This window comes from Aspergillus tanneri (genome assembly GCF_003426965.1).
Source record: "Aspergillus tanneri strain NIH1004 chromosome Unknown AapTan_4_pilon_pilon_pilon, whole genome shotgun sequence".
In the NCBI taxonomy this organism is placed as follows: domain Eukaryota; kingdom Fungi; phylum Ascomycota; class Eurotiomycetes; order Eurotiales; family Aspergillaceae; genus Aspergillus; species Aspergillus tanneri.
In genome coordinates this window covers 2,503,532-2,520,166 of record NW_022984631.1, presented here as the reverse complement: position 1 = coordinate 2,520,166, position 16,635 = coordinate 2,503,532, and the positions used below count along the sequence as shown (strand labels likewise).

The 16,635-nt window shown below is 47.5% G+C and overlaps 6 protein-coding genes across 6 annotated transcripts; 3 read left to right on the top strand and 3 right to left on the bottom strand.

The window, feature by feature from the left end:
- Positions 1 to 1,245: 1,245 nt before the first annotated feature.
- ATNIH1004_006017 (VOC family protein) lies at positions 1,246 to 1,656 on the top strand (the record flags this gene model as incomplete). Its single annotated transcript, XM_033570654.1, has 1 exon — positions 1,246 to 1,656. The coding sequence occupies one exon, from the start codon at positions 1,246 to 1,248 to the stop codon at positions 1,654 to 1,656; it is 411 nt and encodes a 136-aa protein (XP_033426686.1).
- A 527-nt stretch (positions 1,657 to 2,183) lies between these two features.
- ATNIH1004_006016 (DUF5102 domain-containing protein) lies at positions 2,184 to 4,061 on the bottom strand (the record flags this gene model as incomplete). Its single annotated transcript, XM_033570653.1, has 4 exons — positions 2,184 to 2,894; positions 2,968 to 3,233; positions 3,288 to 3,896; positions 3,971 to 4,061. 4 exons carry the CDS (start codon positions 4,059 to 4,061, stop codon positions 2,184 to 2,186), a joined length of 1,677 nt encoding a protein of 558 aa, XP_033426685.1.
- A 497-nt stretch (positions 4,062 to 4,558) lies between these two features.
- On the top strand, positions 4,559 to 6,714 carry NSP1 (putative nucleoporin Nsp1; the record flags this gene model as incomplete). Its single annotated transcript, XM_033570652.1, has 3 exons — positions 4,559 to 6,255; positions 6,319 to 6,442; positions 6,505 to 6,714. 3 exons carry the CDS (start codon positions 4,559 to 4,561, stop codon positions 6,712 to 6,714), a joined length of 2,031 nt encoding a protein of 676 aa, XP_033426684.1.
- Positions 6,715 to 7,096: 382 nt separating this feature from the next.
- Positions 7,097 to 7,688, bottom strand: ATNIH1004_006014 (uncharacterized protein; the record flags this gene model as incomplete). The annotated part of the gene is made up of 4 exons (XM_033570651.1): positions 7,097 to 7,136; positions 7,215 to 7,280; positions 7,336 to 7,401; positions 7,555 to 7,688. 4 exons carry the CDS (start codon positions 7,686 to 7,688, stop codon positions 7,097 to 7,099), a joined length of 306 nt encoding a protein of 101 aa, XP_033426683.1.
- A 2,208-nt stretch (positions 7,689 to 9,896) lies between these two features.
- artA (14-3-3 adaptor artA) lies at positions 9,897 to 10,954 on the top strand (the record flags this gene model as incomplete). Its single annotated transcript, XM_033570650.1, has 5 exons — positions 9,897 to 9,957; positions 10,015 to 10,321; positions 10,385 to 10,626; positions 10,720 to 10,790; positions 10,847 to 10,954. 5 exons carry the CDS (start codon positions 9,897 to 9,899, stop codon positions 10,952 to 10,954), a joined length of 789 nt encoding a protein of 262 aa, XP_033426682.1.
- A 2,354-nt stretch (positions 10,955 to 13,308) lies between these two features.
- Positions 13,309 to 14,337, bottom strand: ATNIH1004_006012 (short coiled-coil protein; the record flags this gene model as incomplete). Its single annotated transcript, XM_033570649.1, has 3 exons — positions 13,309 to 13,482; positions 13,849 to 14,014; positions 14,096 to 14,337. 3 exons carry the CDS (start codon positions 14,335 to 14,337, stop codon positions 13,309 to 13,311), a joined length of 582 nt encoding a protein of 193 aa, XP_033426681.1.
- Positions 14,338 to 16,635: the final 2,298 nt, after the last annotated feature.

Sequence of the window (16,635 nt, the reverse complement as noted above, 5' to 3'; positions counted from 1 at the left end):
CAGCGTGGCGGCGCCGTACGCGTCGCTTAGCTGTAGTTAGCCCTGGAGCTACTAATAAAGCATTTTAAGTTTCTTGGGCCTTATTTTGGTGCTGAATATGTTCCTCGGCCTCGTGTAAAAAGACCTCTGCAGTAGCTATCGATTGCTTAGATCGCTTTTTTAAAAAAAAAATATTTAATTTATTTTCCACCCGTAAATCTCGGTTTTCCTTAATGACGAAAGCAGGCTTATTTATAGCCATTTTGTCAAGGGCTGAACCCGTAGAACCTATAGGTTAGGTTATATACAGAAAGGAATCATTGGAGAAAAGAAAGAGATAAATGACAGGAAAACAAATAAGACGGAAAGTCACGCATGTGTGGTGGCCTAGAGATGAAACAGGCTTGAGCCATTTTGTGACGGCGCTGGCAACTTACTGTATAAGAGAGAGCGACTCTAGGACTGGCGTCCTAGAATACTATCTTTTGCTCCTGGCACAGCGGTTTAGTCTCTGGAACGCTCCCTGGAGGTTAGGTCGTGACATACGGTATACCCCCGATATAACTACCAGCGCACGCTGAATGAAGATTTAAAGATTATACATGACTGGTACTTCAAGTAAACAACAGAGTCATGGTCGACGCAGGGCTTTTTCGGCAGCTGAAACCCGAATCATGAGAGATTGGAAACAAAAAGCCCTGAGGTTTTGATGTATTTGACGACGTTGTGGTATGCACGTTGGTCGACCGTGTTCGGAGTAACGGTATGGATCCAAGTGAGATGAAGGACACAATCTACTTTTCATACCTCTTTTGATGTTCGACGTGCTATGAAAATTTGTGGCTTGTCTTGATAGTGAGGGTCAAGGACCCCCCCCCCCCCTTTAAGCTTTGGATCGAGATGGCTACATGCTACAGTATCAGAGTAGTTAGACTTAATTAATTTAAATTAACCAGACCATCAACCAAGTTCTGCACTTGCATCCCACTGCTATATGTACAATATCTGCCATATTAATCTTTTCATGCTTCGACTGACGTCATTAATTCCTTGCACGCAATCGTTTCCATGAATTAATTTATCAAGGAATTTCCCTAATGTTGAACCTAAATGCCATGCCAAGTATCGGCAGTTTAATCTCCAGTTTTCCTGCCTAGTGCTGCCTAGGACAAGAGATTCTGAGATTCATCTACTCCACACAAATCTATAAAACCAAAGAATTTTCCAATTCACATATTCACACTAGAACATAACACTACCCTAACTATGTCGCCAATACCAGTTACTCCCTTCCTTATGTTCGAAGGCGAAGCTGAAGCCGCCCTCACTTTCTACACCCAAACCATCCCGAACTCCAGTATCCTCTCCATCACGCGGTACGGCGCCGGCGAGCCCGGGCCCGAGGGAACTGTCCACCTGGCCCGGGCGAATATCGGTGGTTCCTTGGAGATCAAGGCAAGCGATAGCTACGTCAAGCATTGTTTCGGCTTTACACCGTCTCTGTCGCTGTTTGTTACATTTACCGATGAGCATGGAGAGGGCGCGATTGATCGAGTGGCGAATACGTTGCAGGAGGGTGGGCGGGTTTTGATGCCACTGGGGGATTATGGATTTAGTCGCAGGTTTGCGTGGGTGACGGATAGGTTTGGGGTTTCATGGCAGTTGAATTTGGAGTGAGTGGTTGGATACTGTAGTATGGTTCATGTATTGTGTGTAGTTATAGAGGATGGATTAGTAATAAGATAATATAGAGATTATATCCTTTCTTTTATCTATTGGAAGTCTAGTAATTAAAATAGAATAGCTACTCTACTAAAGCTAGGTAACCGGGTCATCATACTTTCTACTTTTAATAAACAAGGCCACAATAAGTCTAGTTATTTCCAGGCTCGTCAAGCACTCTATTGCCATGAACAATTGGAAAAGAAGAAGCAGGGAAGAAGAGGATGGAGTTACTGTATCATGTAGAGGTACATGTTCAGTCTATTAACAAGAAATTACGCCTTTCATCCAACTTCGATGAGGTCGTAGTTCTAGATGCTGAATGAGAGAAATATAGCGAAGTCCTGACTTCGCTTCACAAAGGAAAGGGCATTAAAAGGGGGGGGGGGTTAGAAGTGGATCACGGACCCTAGTAGAAAACAAAATTTGGGATACATGGAGGGAAAGGACGACAGGCTGACAACAATCCGGTAGGGGGTCCATTATTTTCTCACACGACGGGCATGATTGACTAAATTCTCAATTACCCCTTCAAACGCCTCCTTTTCACTGACTAGACCGTCGAGTCGTTTGAGCCAGTATTCCAGAACGGAGCTCGCTCGTAGTGTCACATCCTGGAGCTCTTTAACGTGTCCTTGTAATTCGTCATCTGTGAGTCCCTCCAGGGCAGCATCAGTGGTAGTACACAGTCGGTGGACTGCTGGCAGGTCCAGTTCTGGTGGAGGGTTTGGCTCGCGCCGCCGTGATGTCCTCTGTCGGCTTCCTTGACCGGAGGTACGTGGGCTACCGGAGCCGCTCAGTGTACCATCTTTTCGATTCTGACTCTGCGAGCGTGAGTGAGTAGTCGATCCACCGGCGTCTGAACCGATGTTGATAGACGGGAGGACAAGTTTCTTTTGTTTGGATGCCGGCAGGATCTCATCGAGGTCGACGGGGACTCCGAGCGAAACGAGGAAGAGTCGGCGGATTCGAGACTTGACCCAGTTATGAGGTTGTAGTGGTGGTGGTGCAACTAGTTGTGACCATAATGATAGAGAACGCTCGGTGTTAAAAATCGCGGAGGAGTTTTGGATCGGTTCTACAGACTGGGATGATATATCTTTCCAAGTGGGGAACAGACGGTCAAGAGGCTCGTCTAGTGCAGCGTAGAGGTCGGGGAGGGACTGAAAGGAATTGAAATCTATAAGGGGAGGCTGCAAAGGTGAAACATCGTTTAGTACTGCGCTGCCTCAAAGATGGGCCTATGCTAGCTTCACGTCTACTTACAACTGAAGGAGGCGTAGGAGGTTGCGAGGGTCTCATATCGTTTGGCTCAATGAATTCATCCTCAGTGACCTCTGCGCTGGGCTCTTGGAACCCATCATCAAAATCTCCAAAATCATCTTCGCCCATGTTTTGTTCTTCTGCAAAATCGGCGAAGTCGTCCGCGGGCGCTTGGTCCTCGGTTGTTTGATCATCGTTTCCCATCACGGAATGTTTCGGATTATTGTCACTCTGTTCGTCATTCTTAGATTCTGACGACGATAGCGGGCCTGACCTGGTTAGTGATTCTTGGACATTATATTATCAGGGGATAATAGGCGTACCAAGAGTGTCTGGGACAATCTTTGTTACGTCCGAAGTATCGCTAGGCCGCCTCTGGTGAGCATGCAGATCTGAGCTTGTCTCACCCACCGGAAGAGAGTCAACCTTCGACAGTACTGTTTCGGGAACGCTCATGTCACTCGCCTTGGCCTCAGCTGGCGTCTGCTGATTTGAAATTGGGCTGTGCGATAGTCGGCCATCCGAGTCCGACGCTTTCATCACGACATCAGGCACCGCATCAGCTTTCGGCTGTTCGTAGGCCAGTGTGCCAGGTATATCCCCATGCCTTGACAGATCTAGATCGACCTTCTCAACGACTGTCTGGTGCACGAGTGAACCCACAGCAGAAGGACGAGGCAGATACCCCGCAGTGGAAGAGCTTCTTCTGCGTGGCCCTTCTGGGATCACCTCGGCCTCATCTGGAATACCATCTTGCACCCTCTTTTCGTCTGCCGGGATTCCGGGAATTTCTCCGTGTGATGGATTGTCGTCGACCGTCTCGACGCGAGTCAATGGGACAGGGGATATGCGACCGGACGGCGTGTGTGAATGAGTATGGAGTTGGCCTTCGCTGGCATCTGAGAAATGTTCATCATCGCTGTTTGAAGCCACTACAACTTCGGTTATTAGCGACGGATCCAATTGACACGAGAGACGTCAGTCATATACGACACCGGAAGCATACCAGACTCTTGAGCCCCAGGGTCTTTAAACTGCTCACTTTTCCTTGGGGGCTCCTGGTGTGAGCTGGACGGACGGGACGGCCGTTCCGACATTAGAAAGAACTATATTCCTGAGAAATGCATGTAGATAGAATAAGGATATATCTCGAGGCAACAAACCAGGGTGAAAGGATCGAGGCAACAAAGGGGGTAGAAATATGATGCTGAGCCGGTGAAGAGCGACGCTTGCCGGGTTCCATGCGAGTCTCGGCCTCTGCCTGAGGCAGGGTCGGCCTGACTGCTTTCTGCCTGAGGTGTCGTCCATATAGACGCCAGCCGAGCCAAGCGCGTTGCTAGTTTGGAATAGCAACAATTTACTATCTGGGGCTTCACCTGAACCACCATAGCCCTTCCAATCGCATTCTCACTCCATACAGGCCTGTTATTACTGGGCGCAGTGAGTTTGATCCCTCTGGGGGAAATAATCTCTTCTTTGGTCTGATTTTGCTTCACAGTACACAGGGGCTCTCTGATCTATCTTTTTTTTTTTTTTTATTGTATTTCCCCCGATCCTCCAGGTAACCCTGTGACCTTATTTGCATCCACACACCATGTCGAAACCAACCTTTTCTTTCAATCCTCCCGCCTCTAGTGGGGCTTCTGCTGGCAGTCTCTTTGGCACCGCTGGCACTTCGAATACGGCGCCGAGTTCGGGGAGTCTCTTTGGAAATATGGGAACAACTAGTGGTGGCTCGGCCCCTTCTCCGTTTGGGTCAAGCTCTACACCAGGACAAAGCACTCCAATTTTCGGTAGTGCTGGAGGTAGTGCTGCGACTAGTAGTGGTACGACTGGGTTTAGCTTCGGGACTCAGAACAATGCAGGGACTACTGGCCAGACGAGTTCTTTGTTTGGCAATGCGTCGCAAACACCTAATAAGTCGAACGAATCCTCAGGGTCTGGACAGACACCTACTGGGAACATCTTTGGAAACGCTGCAAAACCTTCTGGCGGTTTGTTTGGGAACACTACGACCACTCCCGGGCAGTCTGGAAGCTCACCCTTCGCCAACACATCCACGACTCCTGCTGGTCTTCCTCCACTGGGAAACGCTACTGGCCAGGGACAATCTCTCTTTGGACAGACGGCGCAAAAACCCGGAGGTCTATTTGGTGCATTAAACAACTCCTCGTCGACTACCCCGTCTACTTCCGCAACACCATCTTCAACTGCCCCAACGATCGGAGCAACCTCTCAGCCGCAATCTGCAGGAGGTATATTTGGATCTAACGCAGCACAGAAACCACTGTTTGGTACGACTCCGTCGGCGCCTTCTGGTGGTGGTCTTTTTGGAAACGCCAGCAAAGACAAACCCGCCGAATCGACGACTCCCGCGGCCTCTACAAACGGTGCGCCGAAGTCTCTCTTCGGAACCACTCCAGCTCCTTCCCTTGGTAGTGCCCAGAGTGGCCAAACGTCTTCCTTGTTCAAGCCGCCATCCTCTGGTACTGATTCTACAGCTAAACCTGCCTTCCCTTCCCTCGGTGCCATGACTCCAGCCGCTCAATCGTCGACGACTCCTGACTCTTCTTCCGCTACACCACAAAAAATCTCATTTCCGGCCCTTGGCGGCGCTACCTCATCAACGACCCCATCGTCGACACCTGCTGCCACTCCGTCTACCGGATTGCCGTTCCCAGGGCTCAGCGCTCCCAAGTCTACGGGAACGAGTGCCCCCGGAACCGCAGCCCCTGCTTTTCAAGTCACTGGGTTGCTTGCGAAGCCTGATGCAACTACCCCATCAACCCAGCCCCCAAGCACCGGTAGTAATGGAACCACTGCCACCGCCCAGCCATCAACGACTGCCACATCTGGAACGGTCACCTCGACCACAAGCACAGCGGAAGCGACTAAAACGACTGGAGGGATCTCTCTTGGAGCGTCAACTACCGGCCCTGCCCCTCCTGCCCAATCGCGCCTGAAGAACAAGACCATGGATGAGATCATCACCCGGTGGGCCACTGACCTGACGAAGTACCAGAAAGATTTCCGAGAGCAGGCTGAAAAAGTCGCCGAGTGGGATCGGATGTTAGTGGAGAATGGAACCAAAGTCCAAAAGCTGTACGGCAGCACTGTCGATGCCGAGCGTGCGACACAAGAAGTCGAACGCCAGTTGGCTTCTGTTGAAGGACAACAGGAAGAATTAGCATCTTGGCTGGACCGGTATGAGCGCGAGGTGGATGAGATGATGTCGAAGCAGGTGGGCCCGGGAGAGTCTCTTCAAGGGCCGGACCAAGAGCGCGAAAGGACGTATGTTACCATCTGAGATGGATCTTCGTGTTGCCAGAGCAGCTACTGAATCATTGACTATAGTTACCAAATGGCCGAGAAGCTGTCAGATCGCCTGGATGAAATGGGCAAGGATCTGACCAGCATAATCGAAGAGGTCAATAGTGCCTCAGCGACCTTGAGTAAGACAAATAATGCAGATGAGCCGGTCAGTTTACTCTTCGGAATTTCCCCCTTGTTCATGGCCTGATTGCTAATAAATCTGTCTAGATTTCTCAAATTGTGCGCATCCTGAACTCTCACCTGTCTCAGCTACAAGTCATCGATCAAGGTACTACCGAGCTGCAGGCAAAGGTCCATGCGGCGCAGAAGGCTGGACAGACATTGTCCTCCCGATTCGGACACGGGTTCAGCAGCTCCGGAATAGGTGGCTCGAATGCTGCAGATGATTTCTACCGCTCTTACATGGGACGGCGGTAAATGTGAGAAAAGCTTTTGGATGTGGTTCCAATAATTGACATGGAGAACATGGTGATGTGTCCTCGGCCGTCGAACTGTAATGTACCTAAGATGGGTTGGTGCTTAATGCTTTTGTTGTTAGTCGTTTCCCGCCCCGGATATTACTGGTGTCTTTTGTGCAATGGGTTAATGATGAAACATTCCGCGCGCTCTGATGATTACACAGATTGAATGCAAGAGTAGAGTGTGTATTGAAGAAGTAGATTACATTTAGGGGAGTTAGGAGGAAAGATGATGCACTGGGAAAATGCTTATATGCTTTGAACGGCTATGGCCCATTCCATATCATAAATAAATCATCAAGTCTCTCCCGCCATACAGTACAGGGGTGCGCAAACCGAATCTAGTTCTGCTCACCACCCTGGCTCTTGGTCAACTCGTCACTAGGAAAACAAGAGCCGTTAGCTTCTATACCATTCCGAATCCTCTCTTACAATGAGGAAAGGAAGAGAGAAACATACATGTGCTCATCCAGCTTATCCAAGTGCTCACGCTGCTCCTTAATGGATTGCTTCAGTTTTCGCAGCCTACAAGGAAACAGGTTAGTGCGGCTGAAAAAACACATACATACGCAAGACATACTTCTCCCGTTCTTTCTCGTAGATGTAGAGGTTTTCCTGAGCGGCTTCACGACGCTGGAATTGATCACTGCGACGGATGAATTAGGTTAGCTGGTGCTTTCTTCTGAATGAATGATGCTGCTGCTACTGCTGATGATGTCATCCAACCCGGATGAACACGGCTTTAGGAAGAGCAGCATCACAAGGACAGATTTACATAGCATGGAATAGGAAAACCTACGATTGAGCCGTACCGCCCGGTCTGGGAGCGCCGGTGTCGCCTTCACCCATTCTGGGGGCCAGCGCAGAGAAAGACCGCGTGACGAGGGACCGGTTGGCGGTGGACAAAGGTCGAACAATAGATTGACGGAGCATGATGAATCGAGATAAGGTACAAAAGAACCGGCTGATGATGAAGTCAAAGGAAGAGAGGGAAGGATTGGAAAAGAGGGGAAGGAAAAGGACTAAGTGCTTTTTGAGCTGTGAGTCGTAAGGTACCCGAGTAGGTTTGAACACTTCCGGTTGCTATTATTCCTGTCAGCCAAGGGCGCTCCAATGACGACACTAGCCCAAACATCATGTGATGCTTACTTAAAGGGGTGAGTCAGCGGATCAGGTGAGCCAGTTTGAGCTTTGTTAGGTGAGAAAGCCACCATGTAAATGAAATAATATTCATGGCTGTAGGATGGGTCGCTGAAAGTATGTAGCCGTAATAGTGCTCTGAATCTTCTAAGACATCGATAGTCTCTAAATTAACTATTCTGTACTTGTTATCTAATAAGAGAAACTCTGGATTGCTACTATGTATGGACGTTGGCATTCCCAACGCCAGTGTAGGGGAAATATCTACGGAGCACCATGTTGGATAGAACCCTCCAGAAACCGCCGGGTTGTAATGCAGTAATAACAACCGCAGATTCCAATCGATGCTCAAAGCTCTTCGGAATCTTATCTTCTCTATCGGAATAGAGAACCATCAGGCTAAGTGCTGAGCCATCGGATTCCCCTTCCCTTCCCCTATTCTTCTGATTATTATGGAGTCTATCCACCCCAACTAGGAGAACTAGCAACGAGGCTCAATCAATAATCACTGACTCCCTAGACACCCTTTCCCAGCACCCAAGGACTAATAATAATTTCATCAGTACCGGCCACTGGGAGGATCTCTGGTGTAGTGGAATGATTGGCGGGAATGAAATAGGGATGACGATGTGCGGCCCACCGAACCACACAAATGATTGTCTGAACGAACTCCTTTCCAGACTGTTGTTTAAGCATGGGAGATTAATTATTCAACCGATAATGAATCAATTTGTTAGTTAGATTGGTTTTATTCCTACAGAGTACTCATATGGAGGTTGAACAAAGAGACTGGAATTTGAAAGGATGCTTAACAGGGAGACTCCAGAGTCATTGGTAGGTAGTTTGTTGAATGGATGGAGGATAGATACCAAGTAGATAGATAGATAGATAGACAGACAGATAGACAGGCGAGTAGATGAATCAAGATGGATTGCAGACTGTTGCAGAAAACAACACATTCAAGGCGAGGAAGGAGAACAGGCGGTGCATGCCTCAGGTGTCGACGCTCCTCCTTTCGTTTTTCCCCCTTTGGGCGTGTTTAGTCCGCCGACTTTGGTCTTTCCCCTCCCACTCTCTCTCTCTCTCTCGCTCTCTTTTCCCCCTCTCTCTTCCTTCTTTCTCCCTCCTTCTCTTCTGCCTCTCCGACTTTCCCTTTGTATTTTTCCCCCTGCAAAGCTTACTTACCTCTTCCTTTCCACCATAAATTCTCCTCCACCTCCTCTTCTTCTCAACTCTTTCCTGACCTAAAATCAATCTATCTTCCTCTCAGGTGAGCCTCGTCCCCTTTCTTTGGTCTTCCACTGTTTTCCCCTCGGTCCATATTCCTATCCCATCTCTCCAACCAACCACTTCCTCCAATTCCTGCTCCTTATCACCTTCGCATGTCGCTGGGAATTCACAATGGGAGGATTCTGGGTTATACCGCGTATTTACTGGGCGGCTTTCCGGGATGAATTATTGGGTCATCGATTTCTCCCCTCTACCCCGTCTAGACTACTGTTAGAATCGCCTGCCCGCGCAACACGGTCTACGGCTAGCCGAGTGGAGGAGCGGCGGTGCGACATCCACTGTTAACAACCCCCGACCGTCGCCGTACCACCCTATTTCTCCCCCGCTGGAGTTAAATGACCATACTATTGATTTTCATATCATTCTTTCCTGTTTGATTCGTCTTCTCGATCCTCCTGTTAAAAACGGAGTAAACGGGAGTCAGAAAGGAGGGGACCTGTCGCTTTCGTGTTCCCTAGAGCACTTGACTTCACAGCCTCATTTCTGCCCTGTGACTACCTCCTTCAGCCCCTCGCTTCATCGCATGATCTGGAACACTCTGTCTCATCTGGTTTTCGTTCCTATCCTTTTCTTGTCTTTCCTCACTTTTGTATCCATTTTTCTTTTTCTCTTCTTTTTATACACGTCGGGAAGAATTGACACGCAATTTCCGAATCGTTTCCTAGCGCTCGACTAACAGCAAATTTGCGCGAACTAGACACCATTCTCACAATGGGCCACGAAGATGCCGTTTACCTGGCCAAGCTCGCCGAGCAGGCTGAGCGTTATGAGGGTACGTCATGAATATTTCCGTTCACCCGCTGCTCTTTGCTAACGAAAAGGACACCAGAAATGGTCGAGAACATGAAGACCGTCGCTTCTGCAGATGTTGAGCTCACCGTCGAAGAGCGGAATCTCCTTTCCGTTGCCTACAAGAACGTCATTGGTGCCAGACGTGCGTCATGGAGAATCGTCACCTCGATCGAGCAAAAAGAGGAGTCTAAGGGCAATGAGTCCCAGGTTACTCTCATCAAGGAGTACCGCCAGAAGATCGAGGCCGAGCTTGCTAAGATCTGTGACGACATCCTGGAGGTTCTCGACAAGCACCTGATCCCCTCTGCCCAGAGCGGCGAGTCTAAGGTCTTCTACCACAAGATGTATGTTTTCTCTTCGACTGTGCAAACATGAATCGATTCTAATCGCTTCGATCCGCCCAACAGGAAGGGTGACTACCACCGCTACCTCGCTGAGTTTGCTATCGGGGATCGCCGCAAGGGCGCCGCCGACGCTTCCCTCGAGGCCTACAAGGCTGCTACTGAAGTTGCCCAAACGGACCTCGCCCCTACCCACCCCATCCGCCTTGGACTGGCCCTCAACTTCTCTGTCTTCTACTACGAGATCCTCAACTCTCCTGATCAGGCTTGCCATCTCGCCAAGCTCGCTTTCGACGACGCTATTGCCGGTATGTTTTCGGTGCTTCTAGAGCTCCTTCATAGCATAGCATAGCACTGCGGGTGACTATACTCCGAAGTAAAGATGCTAACGTACGTGGCAGAGCTTGATACCTTGAGCGAGGAGAGCTACAAGGACTCTACCCTGATCATGCAGCTCCTCCGGGACAACCTGGTAAGACCACACTCAAGGAGTAGAATCATCAGAGTGCTCACGCTAACATCTTATAGACGCTTTGGACCTCGTCCGAGGCCGAGCCATCCCAGGAATCGGCCGCTCCTACCTCCGAAAAGAAGGACGAGGCCCCGGCCGCGGAGGGTGAGAAGCCTGCTGAGTAAAGGAAAGACGAAAAAAAAAAAAAAAAAGGGTTCCTATCCGACCGTGGGTGGAGTAACCGGATGACAGGCTGGCTTGCGTTGAAAGAACTAGAATGTAGAAGAGGGCAAAAGGAACAAGAGGTGCATTTTGTTTTCGTATCACACAACCCAGGGCGCGGTGGAAAGTTTTCTGACACCACGGCTAACGGATGGAGATTCGGCTGAAATGCTACTTGGATCCTTTACTTGCCCCAGCACAATCTGATGTCTTTTGGGCATGTCTTGGCTGGCTGGTGAACCGGTTCTCCATCTGTGGCTTAGCTTTTCGATTTTTCGTTTGCCTGTCTTTTTTCTTTTTTCTAAATTTTCCCCATCGGTTTATGCCTATGCTCAACTACCCAAAGAATACCTTTCCCTTTTCTTTTTACAGACTCGCACCCTACATCTAGTGAAGTTACACTCCCCCGCCCCTCAGGCCTGGACTATTATCGCGGAATATGTCTTGGGCGTTATTCCCTTTGTGCCACTCACGGCGTTTACTTGTTCGCCTGAAGTTCGAGTTTAGATCTTAAGTCCGGCAGCAGTGGCTATCAAGAAAGTTGAAATTCATTCGGTAGACGTAACAAGTAAAGCTGAATCAACATATAACGAAGTAATTATAAAAGACGTCTAAGTAGAGATTCAGCCTCATGTATATGATTAGTTAAGCCGATACCAAGCCTTACAGACGACCCAGGGATCAATGACACCTAACCTAAGAGACATACAAATCTCCCAAGGGGTCTTGCGTTCGAAAAATATTCAGACACATCCCAAATAGTCTCCTAGCAAATAAGCAGATAGATAATTATATACTTAGGGTACATTCCCTGGCTCTAATTGAACTGGTACAGAAGGATAGATAGATCTTAATCCAACGCGCTTCATTCCATTCTCATACCTTGAGAATATGCTAGTCAGACACATACACATACATACATGAAGACTACACACATACGAAGTACAACAAACAGAAAGACATAAAGACAATACCAAAGTCCAAGACCCGAGATTCGTTCATTAGTATTATTATCTGCTACGCGCGGATCACGCGTACTTTGTACATCATTCAGCGTTTCACTTGTTTTATTATTTTATTTTACCCACTTACTCCCTCCCTAAATAATATTAGCCAGTTACTGTCCCAGGGAACCAAATACCAAACACGATACACAAAACCCGGTTCAATCCTATCATTGCCAAACGATGACGTATGCGGCGCTTAGGTTCTCAGCCCCCCTTTAATTTTCTTTAACTTTTTAATTTTTTAATTTCATCATCGGGCTGAGACTGAAGAATCCTGAGGGTTCGTGTATCTAAATGTAGGTAAGGAAGGGAAGGCAGGTATTTATATTTATGTTTATATTCATGTCCACTATTTTTTTATCTATCACAGTATTTTTTTTTTCCTTTTTTTCTTTTTAGAAAAGAACTTTAAAATTAGATTTCTTTGTTCTAATTTGTTTTATTTTATTTTGGATATGTTGGTTTCTGGGATGACTCTGGTTTGGATATGATGTAATAGGTATGGACAACTATGGACACAGTACGTAGTAGAAGTAGAGTAGTACGGTGACGTGGTGAGTGATCTACGAGTAATATCTATTTTCTGTTTCTGTTCTGTTTATTTGTATCTACCTACATATACGTACGAAGTATTTACAGCGGATTCGAACATAGGTCTTGATATCAAAGTAGAATATCTACGAGTTCCTATAAATATGGTATACAAAGGTCGAAATAACTTGAAGTTGAAGATATGATTTATAATTGTATCAAACCGCTCGCTCCTGGGTATGTAAAGCAAATGTCTTCAGAGCCAAACAAAATCAAACCGAATCGCCAGACCGGGACGATTCCAATGTACACATGCCCATGCCGATGATGAAAGATGAAGACAATCAAGTAAAACCACAATTGGCTGCTCCGTGAAAATGCTTGCCCACCTGAATTTTCTCTTTGCAGACCATGAGAACAGATGCGCCCAGTTGCGGTTCGTGCCAATCAAGCAAGTCTAGTTGAGCTAAATCAACAATAATTCCCAGTCAGTTCCGAACGCCGCGTGTGCTATGCCACAGAATACACAGTGCCTCCGGTAGGGCGATATGAAAGAAAATAAAGAAAAAAAGAACAAGTAGAAAGATATTAATATAAACAGAAGAAGTTGGTTGGCTGTCGTCGCAGACTCCGTTTTGCCTTCGTTCCACATGTCGCAGAAGGATGGCTGATTGGAACCGCACAGGTCACCAGATCATCCATCAGACCAATGCCTAGACCTAATAACAAGCACCCAGACAACACCGTGGTATGCAATGATGTCACAAAAGTTTCTCCTGTCACTCGAATCTCAAGACATCAACGTTCTCATGACACAGATGGCTGGTCGAGGGCCGATCGAGTTCCGACGAGAGGCCTGTGAGAGGCGTGATTATGCTGATTCCCCCAAGGAGCCTGATGAGATCCAAGTCCGTTGTAGGAGTAACATATGCAAATGAAGCGTTTCCAGCATCCTATCGGTAATGGTGAACACCATGATAAAAAGATGCTGGTATCGTTTTCAACTTCGCTCGCTTAAGCCGCGGTCAAAAATTCGTAGAAATGAAGTTTCGATATATATCATATCGCGGGGGTGTAGTTTCGTTAGATGAGATGCTCCGGCAAATAATCCAGGGAGCGTGGTCACGGAAATAAGGACCGTTAAGAGCGTGTAGGAATGCCTGGTCGCAAAAAAAGAATCGCCGCATACCGAGACATATTAAGGCATATTTCATTATCGGATTTCTCTTTGTCAAAAAGTGGTCAAATCTCGGCTATTCAGTAATTCCAACAGCCGAGATGTCGAAACGATGCCATGCTTATTTCTGTGACTTTCTGACCTTCGTACTTGTTCTCGTCATTTCGCTCTTGGTCATATTTCGAGTCAATCCACCGATGTAATCCTGGAGAAATTTGTTCTCGTTCTCGAGTTTATCGTGATCCGACTTCACCGCTTCGATTCGTTCGGCGAGAGCCTGGAGAGAGGACTGGAGGGCCTTTGCTTGTCTAAAAACCGGTTCCAATGTCAGTACGATGGCCAAACCACAAGGTAGAGTATATAATCCAATGCTCATTGCAGATACTTACTCCTGCAAGGTCTGTCTGGCCTCTTTTCCCAGTCGTTCCAAGTCGGCTGAATTGCGTCGAGGGCTCATGGCTCTAGCGTCGTCGGGGGGGAATTCTTCCTCTTCAATTTCGATTTCTGGATGATCCCGTGGTACTAATATCGAAGCACTCGGTTTCCGGCTGGCCATGCGAGGGCGTTCTTGTCGGCCCCTGCGGTCTGTTTCCGTGTCGGATATGGAGGAGGAAGAAGAAAGAGAGGACATATGCGTGCGACTATTATCGCTGGGGTGGGGTAAGGTTGGAACAGGAGAGGACCCATGCGCATCTGACGTCGACGCCATAATGTGGTGGCGCTGTGGTTGAATTTCGTCCTATGGACAATTTTCGAGAGGATTTGGTCTGTGGTTGATGTGGCGGCTTTCCACAATCAAAAAAAAGTTTCATATACCCAGCACCAACAATAACTTGAAAAAAAAAAAAATCACAGCTGGCGGGACTACCTCTAGCGACTAACCCCAGATGAAGAATCTGTGTTTCGCTGGAGGTAGCTGTCGGACTTCAATAAAGTTGAAGCGAGGGATAGTTGAAGGATTGTCGAAAACTTGTTCGAGGGGAAAGTCAAAAGAAAAAAAAAAGAAAGGAACAAGGAAAAAGAAAAAAAATAAAAAAGAACGGAACGGAACGTAAATAAAATAGAATCCAGTCTGCAAGTCACGGCCTCGGTAGGGAGGGGGGGGGGGAAGGCAGAACCGGAGGACAAAGAATCGACGGTGATTAAAAAAAAATGGTCGATGGAGAAAGTTCGGGGGGAAAACGAATCAGTTAAGCGAAGTTGGGAAGGCAACCGATACTCGGGACAGAGCGATTCAAGAATGTGCCTGGGTAATTGGTTGATTCACTTGTCCGTTTTCTGTGTTCCCTCTACGCGTGAATATTTTTTTCCCTTCTTTCTTTTTTTCCTTTGTCCTTCTTGGATCTGATTTTCACAATGGAAACGGCAGTTGGGAGGGAAACCGCTCAGGAGACAGTTCGTTGAACAGTCCGAAAACGGGAAAAGAGCTAAAACCAGATAGATGGTGGATGAAATCGTTAAGGGGGAAAAGTGGGTTATAATAACAATCAACCTCGAAATATTCCAAAGGGGAGAACGAGGGAGTCGAAGGGAAAAAAAGAGAGTCGACGTTAGAAAGGAGTTGAAAGTAGGTGAAAGGGGGAATTGACAAAGAAAAAAGAAAGAGTAGAAGGGACGATAGGGTTGTAGTCAGAAGAGCAAGTGGGCAGTTTGTCGTTGCAGTACGAACTTGGATCAATCAATCAATCAATCCCTGAGTAAGTACTCCGTAGGAGTCAGTCAGTCGTGGGAGAAAGTCGTTGGTAGTAAGGAAGTCGTAAGTAATAGGCCGAACAGCAATACTGACGACGGTAATAACGAGAATGGCCGTAGTAAGTAATTCTCATAATTCTACCAATTCGGTATGAAGACTACTAAGGTTAAGGACTAAAATAGTCACGACAGTTTTGGGCGGAAATTCTTAGTGGGGCCCTTCAACGCTGCGTCACTCGAGGTGATGGTGATCATGGGAAAATCGGTAGCATACTTATTTTGGGCTACGTCAATCAGGAGAAAGAAATGGGGTTTGCTGGATCCCTCAGACGCCCAAATCACAAATGCCATCATGGGATATCTATTTCCCAAATGACTTGATTTCTTATGGGAGGATTGAAAGAAAGTTGTGGGTGGCTCAGGACTCGTGGCCGCCACTGGAACGAAGGATCGAAAGGGGGAACCAGGTCATTCATCCAATCTTTTACTACGTACCTACTTAGAGAGTACTAGGTTATTCGATACCATACGAGCAAAACTTCCCTATGGCGGAGCGGAGAACAACTCCTCCACTACGGAGTACCTTTGACTGACTAACCCAACCAAACCATTGTGGAGGTATCCCCAGTGTATTGGTATTACGTCGCATAAAATGCAGTGGAAGGTATCTCTTATCGCCTTAAACCCAGCTAGGGAGGTCAAGGTGGATTTACTGGTCATTGTTTCGGTGAAGGGCCCGTTCAGGGATGGCGTGGGCGCAGTTGGGTGGGGAAGGCTGACTTCATTTAGGGGTTCCTTTTTCTTTAGTCCTTTCTAGTGACCCATGTTAGCTTGAGTCCCCAGGTTGACTCCTCTTATTGGCTTGACTCCCCCTGGTTCGACACCGGCGTTTTGCCCTAGAGGGGATGGAGGGGGGCAAATACCACCAAGAAGATTGTGGTCCTCAGAGGAATGATGATGATCCTCATTACCCACCGCGAGTATGATCATCTAACAGCACACAAAGGATGAGCTGAGAATCTCAGCATAGAATGATGACGATGACGAGGAGGAAAAGTTGTCTCAAGCTGATTAATTATTACTACTGATTTTCTTTCCAGTGGTATGTCCCATATAACTAAATGACTCCTGGATAGTATTTATGCATGTGTGTACGGAGTACGTACTGCTACTAGGCATGCATGAATATCCACTGTGTCTGTATTAAACATTAAATAATTTAACTGCAATATGCTCT